General features: G+C 33.9%; 1 protein-coding gene across 5 annotated transcripts in view; it reads left to right on the top strand.

Annotated features, from left to right (window-relative positions):
* LOC130898653 (A disintegrin and metalloproteinase with thrombospondin motifs 9) overlaps positions 1 to 20,873 on the top strand; it is a 196,722-nt gene that overhangs the window by 43,261 nt on the left and 132,588 nt on the right. For all 5 annotated transcript variants that reach the window (XM_057808089.1, XM_057808086.1, XM_057808084.1 and 2 more), the window contains exon 3: positions 6,105 to 6,302. In XM_057808089.1, the coding sequence (XP_057664072.1) occupies positions 6,110 to 6,302 (193 nt within the window). In that variant the 5' untranslated portion in view covers positions 6,105 to 6,109. The remainder of the gene's footprint in view (positions 1 to 6,104; positions 6,303 to 20,873) is intronic.

Genomic DNA, 20,873 nt, shown 5'->3' with positions numbered 1-20,873 from the left:
AACTACTTTCGAAACAGATGCAGATTTTATGTATTTTCTCAACTACTTAACAGTTAACATCACTCAATAAGTCTTGTGAATGTACACAGATGGCGTCTTCATTCTCAAATCCATATGACGTTTATGAAGTACCAACTTTCAAAAAACTATATGTAAAATTTAATGACATTTCGATTAGTCAGAAACAAGTGACAACCATTTATTTTCAAAACAATAGATTCAAAAACATTTCGCGAGTTAATTTATGATTGCTTCTTGATGACAAAAAATTCTGTACAAGCTCAGCAATGGCTATAAAAGTGTTGTTAAGACTCTGCTCTATCGAAAAGAACCATTTGTTATTGGTGTACTGAATTTGAACGACTGATTGAATGATCATAAATGTTTTGGTCATCCAATTGAAGTGCTTACTCCAGAAAACATGAAGAAAGTCTACAACTTGGTTATATCTAATCGTAAATTGAAATTGTGTGAGATAGCTGAGGTTGTAAAGATATCAGAAGGCAGTGGGTTTACAATTATACATGAACATTTCACCATGAGAAGGCGTTTTTAAACGTGGGTGCCGCGTTTGCTCACTGTGGATCAAAAACAAGAATGTGTTGATGATTCAGAGCAGTGTTTGGCCATGTTTACACGTCGTAAATCAGATTTTTTGCGTCGATATGTGACAATAGATGAAACACTTTACTCCGGAATCAGAACGATCATCATCTGAGTGCACTGTTGCCGGTGAACCACGTCCGAAGCGTCCAAAGACACAGCAGTCAGCTGGGAAGGTTATGGCTTCAGTATTATGGAATGCACATGGAATATTGTCCATCGACTATCTTCAAAAGGGAGAGGCAATCAATAGCGAATACTACATAGAGTTGTTGGATCGTTTGAATTCAAAAATCAAGGTAAAAAGTACTCATATGTCGAAGAAGAACCCACTGTTTCACCTAGACAATGCACCGATTCACAATTCTTGGCAACGATGGTTAAATTGAACGAATTTCACTTCGAATAGTTTCCTTATCCACTGTAAAGTCCGGTAAGAAATTTAGCTCAAATGAAAAAGGAATTGCTGAAACTGAAGCCTATTGTGATGCAAAAGATAAAACCTTCTACAAGCACGGTATCGAGAAGTTAGAGAAGCTTTGGAATGATTGTATTGCTCTTGAAGGAGAATCGTATAGTGTATACGAAATAAAAGTTTTAATAATGATGATAAAGTTTCAAAAATTTTTTCAGATGAATTGTTAACATTACAACATGTATAGTAAAATTTTAGGAACGTTAAGTCAATTAGACAAGTTATAGAAAGTGAAAAGAATTTGAAAACGAATCTAATAGAAGGTGGGTGACGAAACTTTCGTCTTTTACTATAATCTGACATTCAAAAGAAATTTTATGGAGTTATATCGGAATAAAAGCTCGTGCAATAAGAAGCACTAGTCATAGAAAGCACCAAAAAAGTGATGGCTAAAATATTTTTTGGGACTGCGAAGGTCAATACGAATGCGAATGCGAATATCAAATACAAATGTTAGCGCGGCATATAACTCTTACTTTCTTAGGTAGTTTCATTAAAAGATTATCGAAAAAAGGCACGGCAAAATCAACTCAGTTCATGACAATGTTCCAGTCCACACTGCTTCGCTTTCCAAGACTAATTTACACGAATGTGGCTTCGTAGATATTGAACACCCACTATATAGCCCTGATCTGAACGGATAGATGCATGATATTTTTATAGTGGGATAGAAGCTTTGGTGAAACGTTCTGAAAATGATATTTTTTCCTATGTTCCTTCGTAAGTTTATAACCAAAGCTTTTGTTGCGGGCTCGTAGAATATAAGATCAAAACTGGAATAAACAATTTGACAATTTTCAATATCATGATACAAGGGTTATATTTTTTTTCCTCAACTGACGGTAATTAAAAGTTTTGCGAATCGGTAATTATATGACTTATTCACACATTGTTGAAAAAGAAAACACCGATGGATGTTATATGGTTAAATAGGAGCGATTTAAATCATATAGCGGATTACGTCATATCGAAGGCAGACCTCCAGACATATGAGCGCAATAATTACGGAGATCAATTAATTAGAACGGAAAATAAAATTTTAGTGAACTGAAGCATTAGCTCACTATCAGGATATTAAACTTGCGTAACAGTCTAGTCTTGTTTACTTTATGGATCGTAAATTTTTATTATAAAAATTTTAAATTATAGATTAATAGGAACAAATACAATGTAAGGACCAAATGTAACAGAAGTTATTGAATCATTACGAGGTTTGGCTATTAAATAATGAGACGAGTTACGAAAAATGGTATTATTATAAAAATTATTCTACATTAGAATGCTCCCCTTCAATATACTCTCCCTTCCCCTCGCCACACACCTTTCCATACGTTTTTTCCATCGATCGAAGCAGTGCTGGAAGTCTTCTTGGGTGAGGACCTTTAGGAGCTCTTCTATCGACTCAAATCGGGTCCCTTTCAATCTAATCTAACTTTTCAAGGAAATCTGAGTAGATTCTTTGACGCAAGAGCTTTTGGTCAGGAGTCATCAGAATCAGATTTTTTGGCACCAACTTCCTTCGTGTAAAATTTTTCTAACTGTTTTTTATCGGGGTTTACAGCCTCGGCAATCATCCGGATGGTTATTCGACAATCTGTACGTAAAATTCGGTTGATTTTGGTCACTGATTCCGGAGTTTTAACAGTCACAGGCGACCTGGGCAAAGGTCATCTTCAGTGCTCTCTCGGACCTCACTAAAGCGATTACTCCACTCAAAAACACGCGCACGAGATAGAGAATTGTCTCCATAGACCTCTCGCAACAATTTATAGCACTCAATCGGAGTTTTTTTCAATTTAATGAGAAATTGAGATTGATACGTTGTTCCTATTTTTCGACACACATGGTTTTCGGCACGAGAAAAAACTATACTATAATAGTAACGGAAAGTGTTTTGGGACTTGCATAGATAAGATGTCTAGATACCCAACGCACTACTCGTTTTTTAACCCACCTGTCTAGGGCGCCCTCTAGGCGCGCAGTCTCGTTATTTAATAGCCAGACCTCGTAAATTCCTTTCTACGAAGCATCAATTCGAACCATAAAATTCTAGTAATTAAACTAGAGTATTTGACATTAATTCTTTCAAAACTTGGTAGAATTTTTCATCCTCGAACGTATCAGGACGACAACCATTTAGAAATTTAAAACAGATATGGCCAGCTACGACAAAAATTTAGATTTTAAAGAATGCTTCCATCGAAACTTCAATTATTTCTGAAAGAAAACTTCCATTCGACTCCCAGCGAAGGCTTAAGTACAGGTATTAAATGAGATGAGAACTTAATGATAAGAAGCATAAAACATGATAATTTATGTCCAATATTATTCACTATTATTCAAATTAGATAACGAAATGAATGGAATTTAAAACTGAGGTAAAATTTGAAACAATTAGGATTTGATGTTTGATAGATTTTGTAAAGGCCGCTTGATATGATGCAATACAACGGGCAATGCAATGCAAGACGCAATATTTCTTGATCAAAAGCATGCAGATCAGCTGACTTTCGTAAAACTTGGCTTCGTTATTTTCATTGTTAAAAACAGTACAAAATATTAGATGAAATTGGAGGTTAGGAATGTGTTTACTTCTACTGTTTACAGAGACTTTCTTGCACGTTATATTGCATAATGTCTAGCGGCTTTTACAGTCCTTCATTCAACTTATGTATCCTCTGATTGTTTTCGTGTTCCAACGACCAGCGCTGTCGATGCACTTTAAACTAAAATAAAACAATTTATGTCCGTTATATCAAATGACAATATAACAAAGTATTTTCATGAAAGGAAAATCTATATATTCTAAACAATCGTCTAAAATAACTATGTGCGTTATTGAATGGTATCTGGTAAACATAAACAAATATATAATGGAAATTCTTTGTATATACTATTTAAACCGATAAAAAATTTCTATAGGAACGATGTAGTTGATATTTATTTAATTTATTATTCTATTTATTTCTTGCATCTGCCATAAGTATGTTAATAAAGTTACTCAACATCACGCACGATGACGTCAAGGGAAACGAAAAGTATGTGCGTACAGAATTAATTAAGTGTATAAATGAAAATTTAAAAAAAAAATACAATTTATCGCCGAACGTGTTATTACGTTCTAATTATCATTTTCCTGCTTCTATTTGCTTGGTAGTGTATGTCTGTGATTATTAATTTCTAAGGGCAATCCAGCAGCATACAATTAAACATGACTGAGGTCAAAAACAGAATATTGTGTCACAAAATAAAATATATTTTTTACGTAATGATTTGTTTTAATCTTAGATCTATTTTAATAAACAAATAAAAGTTAAAACTTCGACATTTCGACAATACCTCGGTCTTTATCAAACTATATGATTTTTTGGACCAACTTAAAAACGATTTCAGATACTGAGTCTACTCTCTCTCAAATCTTTTCTTGAATTACTGCCCTCCAAAGTTACTTTACTTTCGGTTTATTTCACTAGTCTTCTAAATGTATCTGGTATATTCGAATGTTCCATTACCTCTCACATTTCTTTCTTTTAATGGTACGAGGATGGCTCCAGAAGTACCTGGCCTGATCTAGAGATCGTGGTAGTTGCTTGTTGTAGTTTTAAGTTTGAAGACTCCACGTTGTTTACTATTTGTTTAGCAGCTATCAATGGCAATCAATCAATGAAAGGATTAGTCCAACCAATATGAAAACTGAACTAGATTCTACTCTGGGTGAGACTGTTCCTTCGTTGTCAATAATAAAATATTGGATAGTTGAGTTTAAGCAAGGCCGTGCGATCTGCGAGAACCAGCATCGCAGTGCTCGACCAAATGAGGTAACGACTCCAGAACTGTTGAATAAAATCCACGAAGCGTTACTGGATGATCGTCGACTGGAAGTGCGCGAGCTAGCAAACATAGTAGGTATTTCAAAAAATGCGATACATCGCTTATTAACCGAAAATTTGGATATGAGAAAGCTATGCGCAAAATGGTAGCTGCGTTTGCTCACAGCGTCATCAAGATGTTTCCATCGAGTGTTCTACAGAAATAAAGCCTAATTTTTGCACCGTTTCATAACCATGGATGAAACGTGGGTCCGGCTCCAAAGAAGGCAAACACTGTTCCATTTACAGGTAAGGTTATGATGTAGGTTTTTGGGGATAATTTTCAATGATTATCTTGAAAAAGAAAAAAACTTTCAACAGCGAACTTATTGCAATGTTTGAGCGAAGAAATCAAGCCAAAACGGCCGCATTTGGCTAAGAAGAAAGTGTTGTTTCATCAAGACAACGCACCAGCTCACAGATCCGTTAATGCAATGACCAAAATTAAAGAATTGAAGTTTGAATTTGCTTGCTGGTCAAAGATTTTCTAACAATGAAGAGGTGATGTCGGTAGTTTCAATTCTTATTGTAAAAAGAGTATCAAACTTATTGTATATCGCTGGGAAACTGTATGGAGCTAAAAGGAGATTACATTGAAAAATATATTTTTTCCCAAAATTTTTGTGTTTTCTTTGTTGGCCCAGGTACTTCTAAGACCATCTTCGTCCATAGTAGGCCATCATAAGTCAGTAATCGAACAATATTCTCTTGAAGTTGGTTTATGATGAAGAGTTGGTCTATTGTCGATTTCCCTACTTTGAAACCTCATTGATATACTTCTACATTTTTTGTTGTATTTCTTCTTGTTGCATCTAAAAGTAGGATCTTTTTAGCAGATTAATGCTTTGTTCTAATTTAAAAGTATCATCTCTTCTCTCCATAGTTGTATCAACAACAGTCATATTGTTTACCACCATATCTTCAAATTTCTATGTCATTATTACTGTCTTCCCCAATGTTTTTGTACAAAAATTAACGAAAGAATTATCAACGTGAAAGAATACTCTAAGATCTTCTCACAAGCGGAATTCTCTAGAAAAATTAATGCCAATGATTGAGGTCAATATACTTTATCTAAGTTAGTTGGGAATATTACTTTATTATATTCCAATGTGTAATTTCATAATTATAATAATATTTTTTCTGTTTTGTTTCAGTTGAAATGACTAACCGATTTTCAAAGAAACAAATATTAGCTAGCTGCACCATATTGGTGTTATTAGCATTAGTTATATTCATTTGGGTGGAATTCAGTCAAGGGACATTTATTACCAAACGGCAGTATACTGCCATAAATATAACATCTGCTGCTTACAAAAATGGCGAAACTCAAAACACAACCACAAGGCATAAAGGTAGGATTTGTTTTATATTAAGCATTTTTACCCTAACAATACTAGCGAAAAAATTACTATTAATTAGTTGACTTGAAAAAAATAGAAAAATCTTTTTGGTTGTCTTGATATTTGTTGCAAATTGGACTATTACTTTCCCCTATTTGATACGATTTTTTTTCCATTTCCGTGGAACAATTCCAAACTATTTTGCATAGTGGTTTTTATTATATTAAAAGGGCGCTATACATACGAAGATATATTGAAAAATTCTTGGCCTACTATAGAACCAAACAAAATTTCAATTGGATACATGTATCATATCGAATCTGCAACATCTCTAGACATTTCAAAAAAAATGTTTTTTCTTGCTCTGCAAACCAGACCTCCATAGCTTTTATTACCTCCTCGACGAAAGAAAATTAACGACCTTCTGAACTTTTTCTCAGTTGAAGAAAGAGATGATAGTCCGACGGAGCAAAATCTGGTGAATAATGGGGGTGTTCTAGTAATACACATCCTAAATCACGAATTTATTGCATGATAACATCATGCAAATTTGTGTGCAGGGGCGTTGTCCTGCAAAAACAAAACACCTTTGGATAGCTTTCCGCGTCTTTTCTCTCTAATTTTTTCCCATAGAGTGGTCAGTAATGTCGAATAGTAATCTCCAATTATTGTTCTACCTTTATCCAAAAAATCAATCATGATTACTCCATGGCAATCCCCAAAAACTGAAGCAAGAACTTTTCCAGCAGATTTTTGGAAACGAAACTTCTTAGGTCTTTGAGAATCAGAGTGTCGCCATTCCATCGATTGTTGCTTTGTTTCTGTATTGTAGAAATGTACCCAAATCTCATCCATAGTAACAATTTGGCTTAAGAAGTCTACATCGTTTTCAAATCGAGTACAGATCGAACGCGATGCTTCCACCCTTGCACGCTTTTGGACAGCATTCAAACATTTGGGGATCCATTTTGCAGCAATTCTTCTCATGTCCAAATTGACGTGAACTATATATAATCAGTGCTTCAGATATCCGTTTTAGCTCAATTGGACGATCTGATAAAATCATGTCATGAACTGCATTGATACTTTCGGAGACTGACACAGAAACTGGCCTTCCCGATCGGTTATCATCTTCAAATGAAAATTTACCTCTTTTGAAGCTTGCATTCCAATTTTTCACGGTGGCCTGAACCTTCTTAGCGGATTACGGAAGACTTTAAGCTGTTGGAAATGAAGGAGAACAGAGCGAAACTTTCATAAGTGAGAAAAAATCTTCATACAGGATCCTCAATCTCAACTTCTGAGAATAAAGAAGGAAATGAATGTCATACTCTTATTGACACAGAGGAAAAACTTCTCTTAACTCTTAACAATAATATTAGATAATTCAAAGTAGATTGTTATATATTATACAAATTCTGATTGTTCAGAATGTTTTTCCCAATTTTTGACCAAATAAAATCTCTTCTATTTCGTTTATTGTAAATTTATAGACCGCGTCGTACTTCAGATTCACGAACCAATAAAATCTATATTCTGCACTGCAATCAATCTCTATAATAAATATAATTTCAATTTCAAACAGTAGCCGCTTATTTTTTGATGTCTCGTGATTCACACTGTCCTTGGAACAGGCGGAAGCGCGCGATTCAAAGCAGCAGCGCCGGAAACTAATGCCTTAGGAGTTGTAAAAATTTGCTCGTTGAGTACCGCTCAGTTTAGATGAGGCTAGGATAGACAAAAAATCAGCTAACCACGCAGATTTGATGATAATGCAACCTATTGAACGAAGGAGAAACAATATTTTGTTTTAATAAATTATATTTTACGGGCTTTATCTGTTAGTCATTTAATTTTAGAATAAGCTTCGTTGAACCTTGAAAACTAAATGGACTTTTAACTATAAATTTATCTCTGTCGAAAAAATTAAACGTCTAAAAGATTGGCAACGTACGAATGTAATTTGGCGCGCCTAATAATAACCAATTTTATTTTTATATGCGATTGCCCACGATAATTGTTTCCAAATACAATACGGGGCGTTTACACCAATCTGTGAACTTACCCACTCGGTTATTTTTTCACGTCTTATTATTTCGGTGTAACCGCTTCTTATTTTTTGTTTATTCTAAGTAACGTTTATTCGTAATGAGGGCCTTTTGATTCGATTTATTTTTTGTTATAACTTTAATGAAAATAATGATAAGGTTGTCAAAAAAGCACCGGTATAATATTAGAACGATAATTATAAGAAATATGCTAACTAATAGTATAACATTTTTCACTTAACCTTAGTTTTAAACTAGAAGGACCATTCTAGGATCCTGAATCACGCCTCTAGAAATCACTAAAAAAGTTACTAGATTGGAAGCCATGACAAAATATTAGTCATACTAAAATTTGATGATAATGAACCACAAACTAAATAATAATTAACCTCAGACACACCATAAAAGAGCGAATGCATATTATCGAAAACATAAAAAAATTCAACTAATTGTAAATTGAATTTATAAAGAATTTCAAAGTTGGTGACTATGTTTTTTGAAAAAGAAACTATGAACAATGCGCCTAAACATATTTTTTGTTATATCGTCGAAGGTTTCTACAATTCCTAGACGATCTCTAGGAGAGACAATTATTCCTGTGTTGTCCAATGATGCAAGTCAAAATATTCTATAGATAAATAATGGACTTCGTTTGACAAGTCTCTTACTACTGGATCACTAACAAAACTTCCATAAGTAAATCAAACAAATTCCCAACGAAAAATGAAAATAATAAAGCTAAGTGAAATGAACAAGAAAGAAGTAACCAGACTTCTCCCTAGAATTGCAACATGTACGCAATAAAAATGCCACCAAATCGATAATGCTGCAACTGGGGCCACGAAATCTTGTTCAACAGCTGCACTAGAAATGATTTTAAAATCTCCCAGCTTTCCACATAGTACTGGAAAGCGTGTCAGAGAAAACATCACCCATTCCTAATAATAATCAACCCTGGAACATGCCTCAGGTTATTGCATCAAAAAAGTTTAGCTTTGAAAACAAGTTGACATCAGTACTAAGCTGTAGAAACAACTGTCACCATACAAGAAATTAACAGAATTACCATTAAATCAAAAACAGCACACGGAATTGGAATAGGAGTGTACAGGCTCAGAAAGCCTTGGCAGCGCACCAAACATTTTTCAAGCAGAAATTTATGCAATTGAAAAATGTGTTTAGTTCAATCTAGAGGAGAACTATCGTAAACTATTAGAGCTATAAGCCCCAATATCATAAAAACCAAACTTGTTTGGGATTTCCTTGAAAAATTAAACGAGCTAGACAAGAAAAATAAAATTACCCTGCAATGGATTCCCGAACCCCTTCTGTGGTATCAGCTACAGAACAATAGAAAAAGCACTGGAAAAGAAGTTAGATAAATCAAAACACAATTATTGGGACTGAGATAGGCAAAGACTCTCCTGGGCAGCTACAACCAGAGTAGATCTGCTGAATTAATCAGTTCTATCGGGGTATTGTCTCATCAACAAACATTTGAAGACGCCAGACTTAGCAGATAATGCGGCTTGCAGGTTTTGTTGCACACAGAACGAAAAATCTATCCACATTCTCTCGAAGTATGAAACTCTAAGAAACTCCAGATTAGTACACCTAAAAGCGTATGAAATAGAAGACGAAGGTCTCTGGCAATTAAAGCCATCCCATATTCTAGATGTTTTAAAAGGAATTCTCTAGTATTCCTGCAAGAAAGTGTGACAACAATAGATCCTTGGGGTCGCAGTGTATACGAGTTCCCAAATCCATTATGTTGCAAATTTTGCATGAAAAAATTAGCTGAACTTCATCCGCGCATGCTCTTCACCAAGAAATATTGCGTCTTTCATTGTATTGTATCATGTCAAGCAGCCTTTAATAATTCGAAACACAGTCGATCTAGCAACTCCTAAAAAATACATTTTGTATCCTTTAATTTTTTTAATTTTCGATGACTTATCCAACTTTTTCACAATTTTGAATACAATTGCATTCACCTTTGTATCTGGTTCATAATTTGAGATTGGTTTATACACATTCTCAATGTTTTGCTTCTCTGTCTACGATAAGAGGCCTAAAATTACAGAGCACCTTTTTTTTTGAAAAGGCCAATGATATCGCTAGTAATTGGGATAGTTCATTTTAAAATTAGTCCTGATACGAACGGTTTTTATAATTTAATAAAAGAACCGGCTGCGATTTGACCAATCGGGCAAATTTTAGGTTATGTCAGGTTAGCCTGGTCGTTTCTAACTCTCCGAGTTATTCCAAGTAATCTCAATTTCAAATTATACGCATTTTTTGTCCAATTTTTCATAATTATTCCGTCCCTTTTCATTTTATTCATAGTAAATGGTTGCATGTTTTGAATACGATCCAAAATTTTACTTTACTCATTATCTGTTATGACAGTAGACATATTCTGTTTTATCACTAAAATACGGTCCAAATACCTTGTCTTTAACCTATGTAGTTATGAGCCGTTCTTGTATATCTAAATTAACATATTGATAAAATTTGTTGACCGGCGCGACGAATGGATACGCATATATATTTTTTGCCTACTGATCTAGTCGCTGATGTCATTCATCTTATATTTATTCATTCTTATACATGTATGTGTGTATGTGTCTCAGATATTCATCTAAAAATAAGAGGTGACATAAGTGTCGAAAGGTTTTTGCTCCTAAATAATAAAAATTTCGTATCGCTGTTTAGATTAGCTTTGTTTTTAATCGCTATATTTAATTATTTTTAATTGGAGAGTAATTAAAGAGGTGACTGTCCACATGAAAAATTTTTAGAAATATCAAATTATTGCGGACGACATTTTGAGTTAAATAAATATAGGGTGACCTCATTTCAAAGAATTTCGAAACGAAATAGACTAGTACGTATGAATAGACTTTCCTCTTATACTAAAAGCTAAATGAAAACATTTTTTTTTCAATTTTTTTTCATGTAACTTCTTCTTTTCGTCTACAAATGTATTAACTGCAACTTCTGTTCAAAATGAGGTATAGTTTTTCCAATATCAATTGCAGATTATAAAAACCCTTGCCGGTAATTTTGTTTGATTTACCATAGGCGTAGATACCTCATTTTATAAATTTATTATTCTTATAAATACTTTTATCCATATGTATATCTTATTTAGTCAGATTTCTTTAATTGTAGTCCTAACTTAGAAAAAAATCATTTTATACCTCGTTAACTTGCTACAACTGAATATTGAATTATAAAACGTAAATAGACGATTCAAATGTAGCTACCTGTAAGGGAGTTTGGTTTAAATAGGGTACCAGACGTGAACTGAGCCCTTTTTGTACCCCATTGTAGTCTTTTACCTAATATCTTGTCCTTATCGAATTATCCTTGACGATTCGGTTATTGCCATCCGTTTTTTGTGTTTAAAACCACATGCTGACAAAACTCTACTGATTTCAGTTTTCCTTTACATGTTTTTCGGTTCTGTGAATGATCTTAAGCAACCCCTTTCGTGGCTACTCGATAAATGAAAAATTTATTTACTCCAGTTAATTCAGCAATTCTTTTTGATTGCATTAACATATTCCAAGCGTCTATCTTGATATGTTTCGCTTATTAATTTATCAAAGGCACTAATGTTAATTCGAGATGATTATATGGCTTGTGGAAAACTAACTAAAAATTTAAATTAACTTCTTGATTTAGAGGAATAACAATTTAATACGTCTATAATATTTTTAATTTACGAATGAACTTATACATTCCATTTGTTTAGCAGAAACAACGACTTTACTTCTCTCAATCATTTATGTGTGTTGATTATTTGTATAGATATCCATATTTTCAATTTAATTTTAGTTAAAAATTAACTGACACATTTAATGCTCGAATATGTTTGTATATTAATAGAATTAAGAAAAAATAAATTATTGTTAATACAAAAGCACTGGAATTTTTTTTGTTCGCATCCACCACGCAGGGTTATTAGCAGGTAATTGAAGTGTAATACATTTGACATTACAATCTAGATTTTATTTTTTATAAGTTAGTTTCAGTCTAGTTCATAAGTTTCTTTGGATCTTCTTGAAATTGGTTCTTCACTGAATGCATTAGTTGACTCATTTTTCGTTCCTTGTTATATTTTAAACAGTTAATAATAGACTAGCTTTTACCCGCGGCTTCGCTCGCATCGAATCCATGTTCAAAAACTCAAAAGAAAGAAGATGTTTCAGCAAGTGTTCTTAAACCAAAACGAACTCTGTAGCTATATTAGAACCTGAGATATAGATCTTTGAATGTAGAAAAATTGCCAAAAACCTACAAAAATCCATAACTCCACATTGAATGTCCGCGCCTAGCTCCTCTCCAACTCAACCGATTCAAGTGTTCAAAAACTTAAAAGAAAGAGGGTGTTTCAGCGAGTATTCTTAAACCAAAACGAACTCTGCAGCTATATTAGAACCTGAGATATAGATCTTTGAATGTAGAAAAATTGCCAAAAACCTACAAAAATCCATAACTCCACATTGAATGTCCGCGCCTAGCTCCTCTCCAACTCAACCGATTCAAGTGTTCAAAAACTTAAAAGAAAGAGGGTGTTTCAGCGAGTATTCTTAAACCAAAACGAACTCTGCAGCTATATTAGAACCTGAGATATAGATCTTTGAATGTAGAAAAATTGCCAAAAACCTACAAAAATCCATAACTCCACATTGAATGTCCGCGCCTAGCTCCTCTTCAACTCAACCGATTTAACTGTTCAAAAAATCAAAAGAAAGAAGGTGTTTCAGCGAGTGTTCTTAAACCAAAACGAAGTCTCTATCTTGAATAGAACCTGAGATATTGAGGATAGAACGTGTGTATGTGAAAAACTCCCATAAGTAATGTACAGGGGGAAATCGCATTTGAGTATAACTTGAGAATGGTGAAAATTAGATGAAATCCGATGGTTGATGGCTGATATGTGCATCAATACCTTTCATTGAAAAAAAAATTAAGCAAATCGGTTGGGTAGAACGCCTGAACGGACTCGGAATGGAAATCATCAATTTTTTTAATATAAAAGATGTTTCACAGTTAACTCACTATTGCATATTCCACGTCAAAAACTTCGGTATCTTTATTACAGTCAATTGCTTTTCAATCACCACATCCAGATAGATTTGAATGTATTCCCATGTGGGAACTTTTTTCAAATATGCCCAATAAGAAAGACAAATATTCACCTTTTTTTTTATAAAAATCTGTAGGCGATCTTTCAACAAACTTTTCATCGATATCAGTATCAATACACGGACAATAAATGGAATGAAACTGATTGGTCTGTCGTTAACTTTTATTGACAGTAGAATTGTTATTTTTCGTCCCACTATTCTTCTTTTTTTGTTATTGTCTCTATACAAAATAACAGGTTTTATTATTGTGTTGAAGATATTGAATTGAGTAGCTTGAGTAGTTTCTTGTTGACCTCATTATATACCATTATTTTTTCGTCTATTTCTCTATTGCTATTATCGCTATTTTTTTGCTGCTGCTAAGCTCAAATAGATATAATTACAAATTCTGTGTTTGAATCTAATATTTTCAACTATTATTGAAACACCCTATAGAATCCTTGGGGAATTATCTTCTCAATTATTTTTACACTACTGCACATATCCTGGACAAAATGAGAGTGCATATGTATAAGGAATAGAATGACGATTTCATCTAGAAATAAATTTTATGTAAATATAGTGACGTGATGTTATTTTTCAAAATGTGTTCTTTAGAAATAATAAAGTGTGAATAAAAACACCGTTATATGCGATTATCGTAAAAGCACGTCAATTGAATAATAAATTTCTATTTGTTCTGGTGAAACAAACAATATAAATAATTGCAATTTCTTTGGAATACATGTAACAGATCATTTTTTTGAAAATATATCGACAACGTGGAAAGATAACAAAAATATTTTGGAATAAAAAATGTAAACATCGAAATTTTTTATAAGATAAACTTTTGTCTTAACCTGCAATAGAAATCGAGATAAATAATACGGATATGCGTATCTCTAAAGAGACTAAACATAATTAAAACCCTCAATTACCTTAATGCTTTCATCCGTTCTAACCCATGACAATGATTGTTTCATCTACATGTTCGCTTCGAAGTCTAAAACTCTGCTCTTCGCCTCTACCTTGGTGCGTTCCACTCCAGCTCCTCTACCAGCATCTATGTTGAAGCTATGCTGCTAAAGTATCCTCTAATTCTTCTATGATGATTTGCTTCTTACTTTTCTCCTTACTAAGTAACATAATATTATTTTCCATAGTTGCTTGCATCTTCACTCAAAAATATTAACCTTTATTTAACCTTTTCATTTCCTCAACCTTTTACTCCTTCTTGTATAAAAAGTGATCCTCACTTACATTTTAAAATAAACACAAATCTTCTAGCATACTTGTAAAGAAAGCAATTTTAAAAATTATATATTAAATCATTCTTCGACTTATCCTTTATGCCGATTCCTTCCAATTGACTACAAACCACGAACTCATATGTTTCTTCCGACGTGTATTGTTTATTTTGGTGAAATATACAGAATCCTACAGGCTTTCGAGTATATTCCTTCTCCAAAAACATATCGCCGAATGTACTGACAGACAACTAATAGCCAAAAACTGTTGACATTTAGAAACAATCTTTCTTTTATCTGGTACGAACATATTTGGAGATCGCCATGCCAAATAAGCCTTCAATAACCTTTCAGAAATCCTAATTCCGCTTGATAATGATATCAAGACTTACTTCAAAAACCTCTTCCAAGAAAATTCGATATTAACCTTTACCAAACTTCCGGTTATTTGATGTTTCCACAAAAAATGGAATTTAAACCAGTTTATTACAAACATTTATTTCTAGTATTAATCGAAATATATAGGAAGTGTATAAAAAAAGTTTAAATGTTAATTTCAATGCGAGGAGTGGAACTCTTTTTGGCCATCAAGTATTTTCTTGAAGTTCGGAGAGTTTGTTGTAGCCGCCATTTTGATCCAGTTATCCAAATGTCCATCAGTCATCTGTTTCTACATTTGTTTTTTATGAATTTCACACTTGAAAAAGATGATTCACACAAGTATGTAGTACTGAATATAGCTTTTAATCTCAATGCAACTTGAACCACAATTGGATACTTTTCTTTGGGGACTAAAATCCAGAAATTTTCAGTGGTAAAGAGGGATTTTAGATACAGGTCATTCTGAAAATCTACAACTTATATTTCAATGGTAGCCTGATCTCCACCAAAATGTTTTACAACTCAAGCTGAAAAATCTTCTGCATCGATCTCTACAAAGAGAGAGTTGATGAACTGTGCAACAATATGCTTTTAAAATCTTGGAATCGTTGATCAAATTGTTGTCTTAAGTCTGGAAGAATTTTCACGTATTCCTTGTTACTGCTGGGGTGTTGTGGAGGATTTTGTTTATCAACGATCTGCTTCAAACTAGGAAACTTGGTTATTTCCCACAGCTCGAGCTTTTTTTGGGAATGATGCTACAACTAAAATCATTCCACCGATGTTCTTATCTTTGTATTGAAGCTGCAAGTTTAAGACATTCAACTTTTCAGTTTTCAGTTATATCAGTAAGAAAGGAATAATCTTGTAGCCATGTAGGATCTTCCAGTTCCAGATTTTTCAAGAATTTCACCAGTACAAGTAGCAACTCTTTGAAACGTTGACTCTACAAAGCCAACGAACTTCTGTATGATCAGCTTACTGGCATTCTAACTCTTCAATTAATTCTCTGAACAGTCCTCTTTGAAGTGCATGTCTTCTTATTTTATTAACTATTTTGACAACTGTTTTCATACTTGAGAACTTTCCATACAGTGACTGCTGGTGTAGGATGCAATAGTAAGACAAAAATTTTGATATGTCTTTACTACAGAAGGCAATAAATCCTTTTTCAACGCCTACAATAGCAGGAGCTCAATCCTTAGCTAGGGTTTTCAGATTCAATAAGCTTCTTAAATGCTAAAAATATATCATTTCCAGTTGTATAGCCGGTAAACGGCACAACCTTCACCAGCTCTTCTTTTGTTTCAAAATCTTCAAATACCATTCTTACAAAAATAGCCAATTGAGCTGTATCAACTCTAACAGTTGATTCGTCAAGTTGTAAGGAAAAATAACTACAACGATCAAAATCAGTTTTAAGCTGTGAAACTAAATCAGAACACGTAACTCTTCGCATCACTGTATTAGCAGAAAGCTCAACAGATTTAATAGCAGACAGCTTTCTTTATCAAATAATGTAACTGCAGTTTCCTAAAATGCAGTTTTAATCAACTCACCATCTTCGTACGTTTCCTATGTTGACCTTGGAAACCCGAAATGATGCCTCGGTAGCTACCTTGTTCTTCTTCTTTTAACTGCATCACCTTATCTCTTCTCAGAGCTGAATTCGGCGGATAATCTTTTTCAATTCCTGTGAACTGTCTTGAAATATTTCCTTTCTATCCAATAGAGATACTTACATTACAAAGTGAACACATTAATCTTTAACTTGCGTAAAAAAGTAATCGGTTTCCCACTCTGCATGTTAGTGATAAGTTTTCGGCTTTTTGCTTGAACTAGCTTGGCTACTCTGGCTACACGCGTGACAATAACAGTCTGCGTGTAAAAAAACGTGTAACTCTGGCAATGACTTATCGGCTGCAGCGCTCCTAGACACTCAGTGTTGCCACCCCGCTGAGCGTCACCACGAGCTACCCAAAATTACCCCGCGAGCCACCGGTGGCTCGCGATCGACTATTTGGCGACCACTGGTCCAACACATTTTTGAACTATTGCAGACAATTAGTTAAAGCTAACCTAAAGGAAACACTCAACTGCCCTGCAGGAATTAAAAGTTTCTTAAAGCTACCAAACTGTGCCAGAAAATGTAATTTATATAATTAATGTACTGTTGTAGATTTTGTATAAGACCTTATTGTTTTTGTGTCAATGACCAGCTCTATCGAGGCACGTTAAACTGTAATAAAAGAAAAATGCGGATAACAATTTTTTAAATTTGAATATCTACGTATGAATTATTTAATGAGATACTACATCCACGCATTTTTTTATATAAATAACTCTTACAACAATTCACGTAAATATGTTTGTACATGAAGGTCGGTCTTAGTAGAAACGACCTAGAGATACTTAGCACCTTTTTATTACAAATATGGATTGTGAACAAACAGGATATTCACATCAGTCAGAAAAACGTACGGTTTTATTTAACGTGTCGGTTGAGTAAATAATGTTTTATTTGTAATCTGGACTCGTAAATATCTAGACTTTGTGGAATTATAGTTAGTGTTTGATAAATGTAAATACTATAATCGTGTTTGAAAGCTTGTTAATCTAAAGTGGTTGAGGAAATGATAGTGAAATTATCTTAAAGTAAATTATAATAATAATTTTTTTAGTTTTAAACGCCTTGGTATTTACGAAGATAGTCTCGGAAGTTCCGGAATCAACTAAAAAGAATTTGGAAATTTCATTGTTGGAAAATCTTTGACCACCGAGTCATTTGCAAATTTGAGAACAGAAAATAATCTGAGAGGTATAAATCTGGCGAATAGGGTACGTCATTCATCAATTTTGGCCTTTGCAATAACGGATGTGTGAGCTGGTGCATTGTCTTGATGAAACAACACTTTCCTCTTAGTCAAATGCGATTTATTTCTTCGCTCAAACATTGCAATAAGTTCGAATACCCACCGTTGATAGTTTTTGCTTAGTTTATGAAAATTATTCCCAAAAACCGACGCTGTGATCTCTACTCCTTGATGCATGTATTAACTACTGTATATCTTGTAAATCTGCCCATTGTCTGATATTTCTCAGCCAAGACACTTCCAATCCCTCCTCAGCCTTTGACCTTTGTTCTTTGTTCGAAAATCTTTGACCATCGATCTATTTTTTCAAGTCTGTGAACAGAAAATGATCCGAGGGAACTAAATCTGGTGAATAGGATGTATGAGGTGGGAATTCAAAATTCAATTCATTAATTTTGGCCATTGCAATAACGATTGTGTGACCTGGTGCATTTTTTTGATGAAACAATACTTTCTTCTCAGCTAAATGCGGCCGTTTTTGCTTTCTTTCTTCGCTCAAACACTCGCATAATACTCGCCGTTGATAGTTTTTCCTTTATCAAGATAGTCAATGAAAATCTCGCGCGCATCCCAAAAAACCGACGCCTTGACCTTCCCTGCAGATGGAACGGTCTTTGCCTTTTTTTGGAGCCGGTTCTTCCTTTTCACTTCATTGATTTGATTGTTTTTTTGTTTCGGGTGTGAAGTGATAAACCCGCGTTTCATCCATGGTTATGAAACGATGCACAAATTTCTGTAGAACATTGCAGAACACTCGATGGAAACGCAGTTTTTGTTCCATTGTGATCAAATGCGAGATCCATCTTGCGCACAGCTTCTCATATCCAAATTTTCTGTTAATTTTCGATGTACTGTACTTTTTGAAATACCTACTATGTTTGCTAGCACGTGCACTTCCAGTCGACGATCATTCAATAGCGCTTTGTGGACTTTATTCAATTTTTCTTTACTTCGTTACTTCATTTGGTGGACCACTGCGATGCTGGTCTTAGCAGTTCGCACAGTGTCGTTTTAACTCTGCTTCCCAATATTTTACTGTTCCGAACAGAGAAGCAGTCTCACCCAGATTAGAATCTAGTTTAGCTTTCCTTCCTTCCAAATTAAAGTCTTGTATCACATAACGACGACAAATTTTTTCCACGTTTACAAATTGACTGAAAACGTTTCCTATTCATGGCTCCCAAACAAATACCTAACAACGTGGTGTCTTCAAACTTGAAACATATGTTGTATAAATTGTGTACTTTCTAATACAATGGAATTTTTTAAGCAACTACCGCCATCTCTAGGTCAGGCCAGGTACTTCTGGAACCTTCCTCGCAAGTATTGAACGCTTAAATTAACTCTACTGATACTACTACTGATATGATGGAACGTTTTGATACGGAACTCAAGCAAATGATCTGTTGAAGCACTTTGTTCCATCAAAACTGCGTCACGATTTATTGCCTCATGTGGATCCATCTGTTGCCACAAATGTCTCAATGGAAAGCGATTTCAAACAAATTATACAAACACTATATTTTAGATTGATTTATTTACTAATTTTGTGATTACTATCCGAACAAATTGTGCTTGAAAATGTCGCTCATTGTAGTAGTTTTTCTTCTCTTCTTTTGCTTCCGTAACCATACCGATTATCATTAACATCTATTTTTCATACACATAACATTTCACCAAAAACCTATGAGAGGACTGAAAAATAATGTCGGTTTTCAGCTCATTGTGTGAAATATTTACATGGCTGTAGCACAACGCCGACTGAAGTATGAATGTCAACAATATCGGAGTGTGTAGTGCGAAAGCTTCGCAATCGCCGTCAGCGCATGCCCGCTTTCTTCTGCCCGCACGGAGCGATCGGAGGTTGAAAAAAAAAACGGCACTCGTATATATCTCTTATAATCGAGTTGGCAACTCCCGTAGATCATACTACACTCGCGATGCATCCTCATAAATCATACCTCGAATATAGTTTTGCTCTTCCGCTTTATAATCAATCCCAACTCGAAATGAGCACTATCAATTATGAATAATAATTATGCAAATAAGTTCGTTAATCCAAAACGATTCACTCGCAATGTAGACGACCTTCGATCGCCAAAAATAATTAAACTATATGTCAATCTGGTGGACGTCGTCGTCGTCGTCGTCTGGCAATCTGTGCAATCGGATTAACTTAACTGTAGAAAACGTTTGAAAAATTTGTCAATATATTTTATTTGTTATTTCGAATAGAAAGTTTTTTTGGGATATTTAGTTTATTATATTTTAAGGAAGATATTGATTATGAAATGAAGAGGAATCGTCATATCTGTTAAATACGAATTATATTTTATTTTGATATCATGTATATTGATGTATTTATCACAGCTTCAAAAAACCTCAATCTTGTTTCTTTTTTTTTATTAGAAAGTTTATTTGTGGATGTAAAAGTTTTTGTCAAAAAATATCGTCAGCGGTTTCTTGTTACTTTTTTTTTGAATAATTTCCAAGCACTTCTGGTTATTTACCAAATATTTGACTTAATAAAATCATAATATTGATATAAATTATGTTTTTTTCTGGTATACTATCCAAATAAATTACTATTACTCTGTTTCCGATTCTGGACGTGTTGCAATCGATTATTTAGGTCAAAGTAAAAACGAGAAGCATTTGTTAGATAAAAAGAGTTATTGCCCTAATTAATCTAATTAAATTTCGTAATCGTTCTTTAAATATTGTGAATTACATCTTCCGGGTGCTACATATAAAACGTCCCATCTCATAAAAATAGATATAATATTGTTGATAATAAAGTTTTGCGAGTTCGGGAGATTTCAATCACTTAGACATACAGATTGGGCCAGTGAAAACCATCGATTATGTTAAATAGGGGATTTATTTCATTCCATTA

Source organism: Diorhabda carinulata, chromosome 10 (assembly GCF_026250575.1).
Source record: "Diorhabda carinulata isolate Delta chromosome 10, icDioCari1.1, whole genome shotgun sequence".
NCBI lineage: Eukaryota > Metazoa > Arthropoda > Insecta > Coleoptera > Chrysomelidae > Diorhabda > Diorhabda carinulata.
Note: the sequence above shows the minus strand (reverse complement) of the source record. Positions and strands in the feature narration are given on the sequence as shown.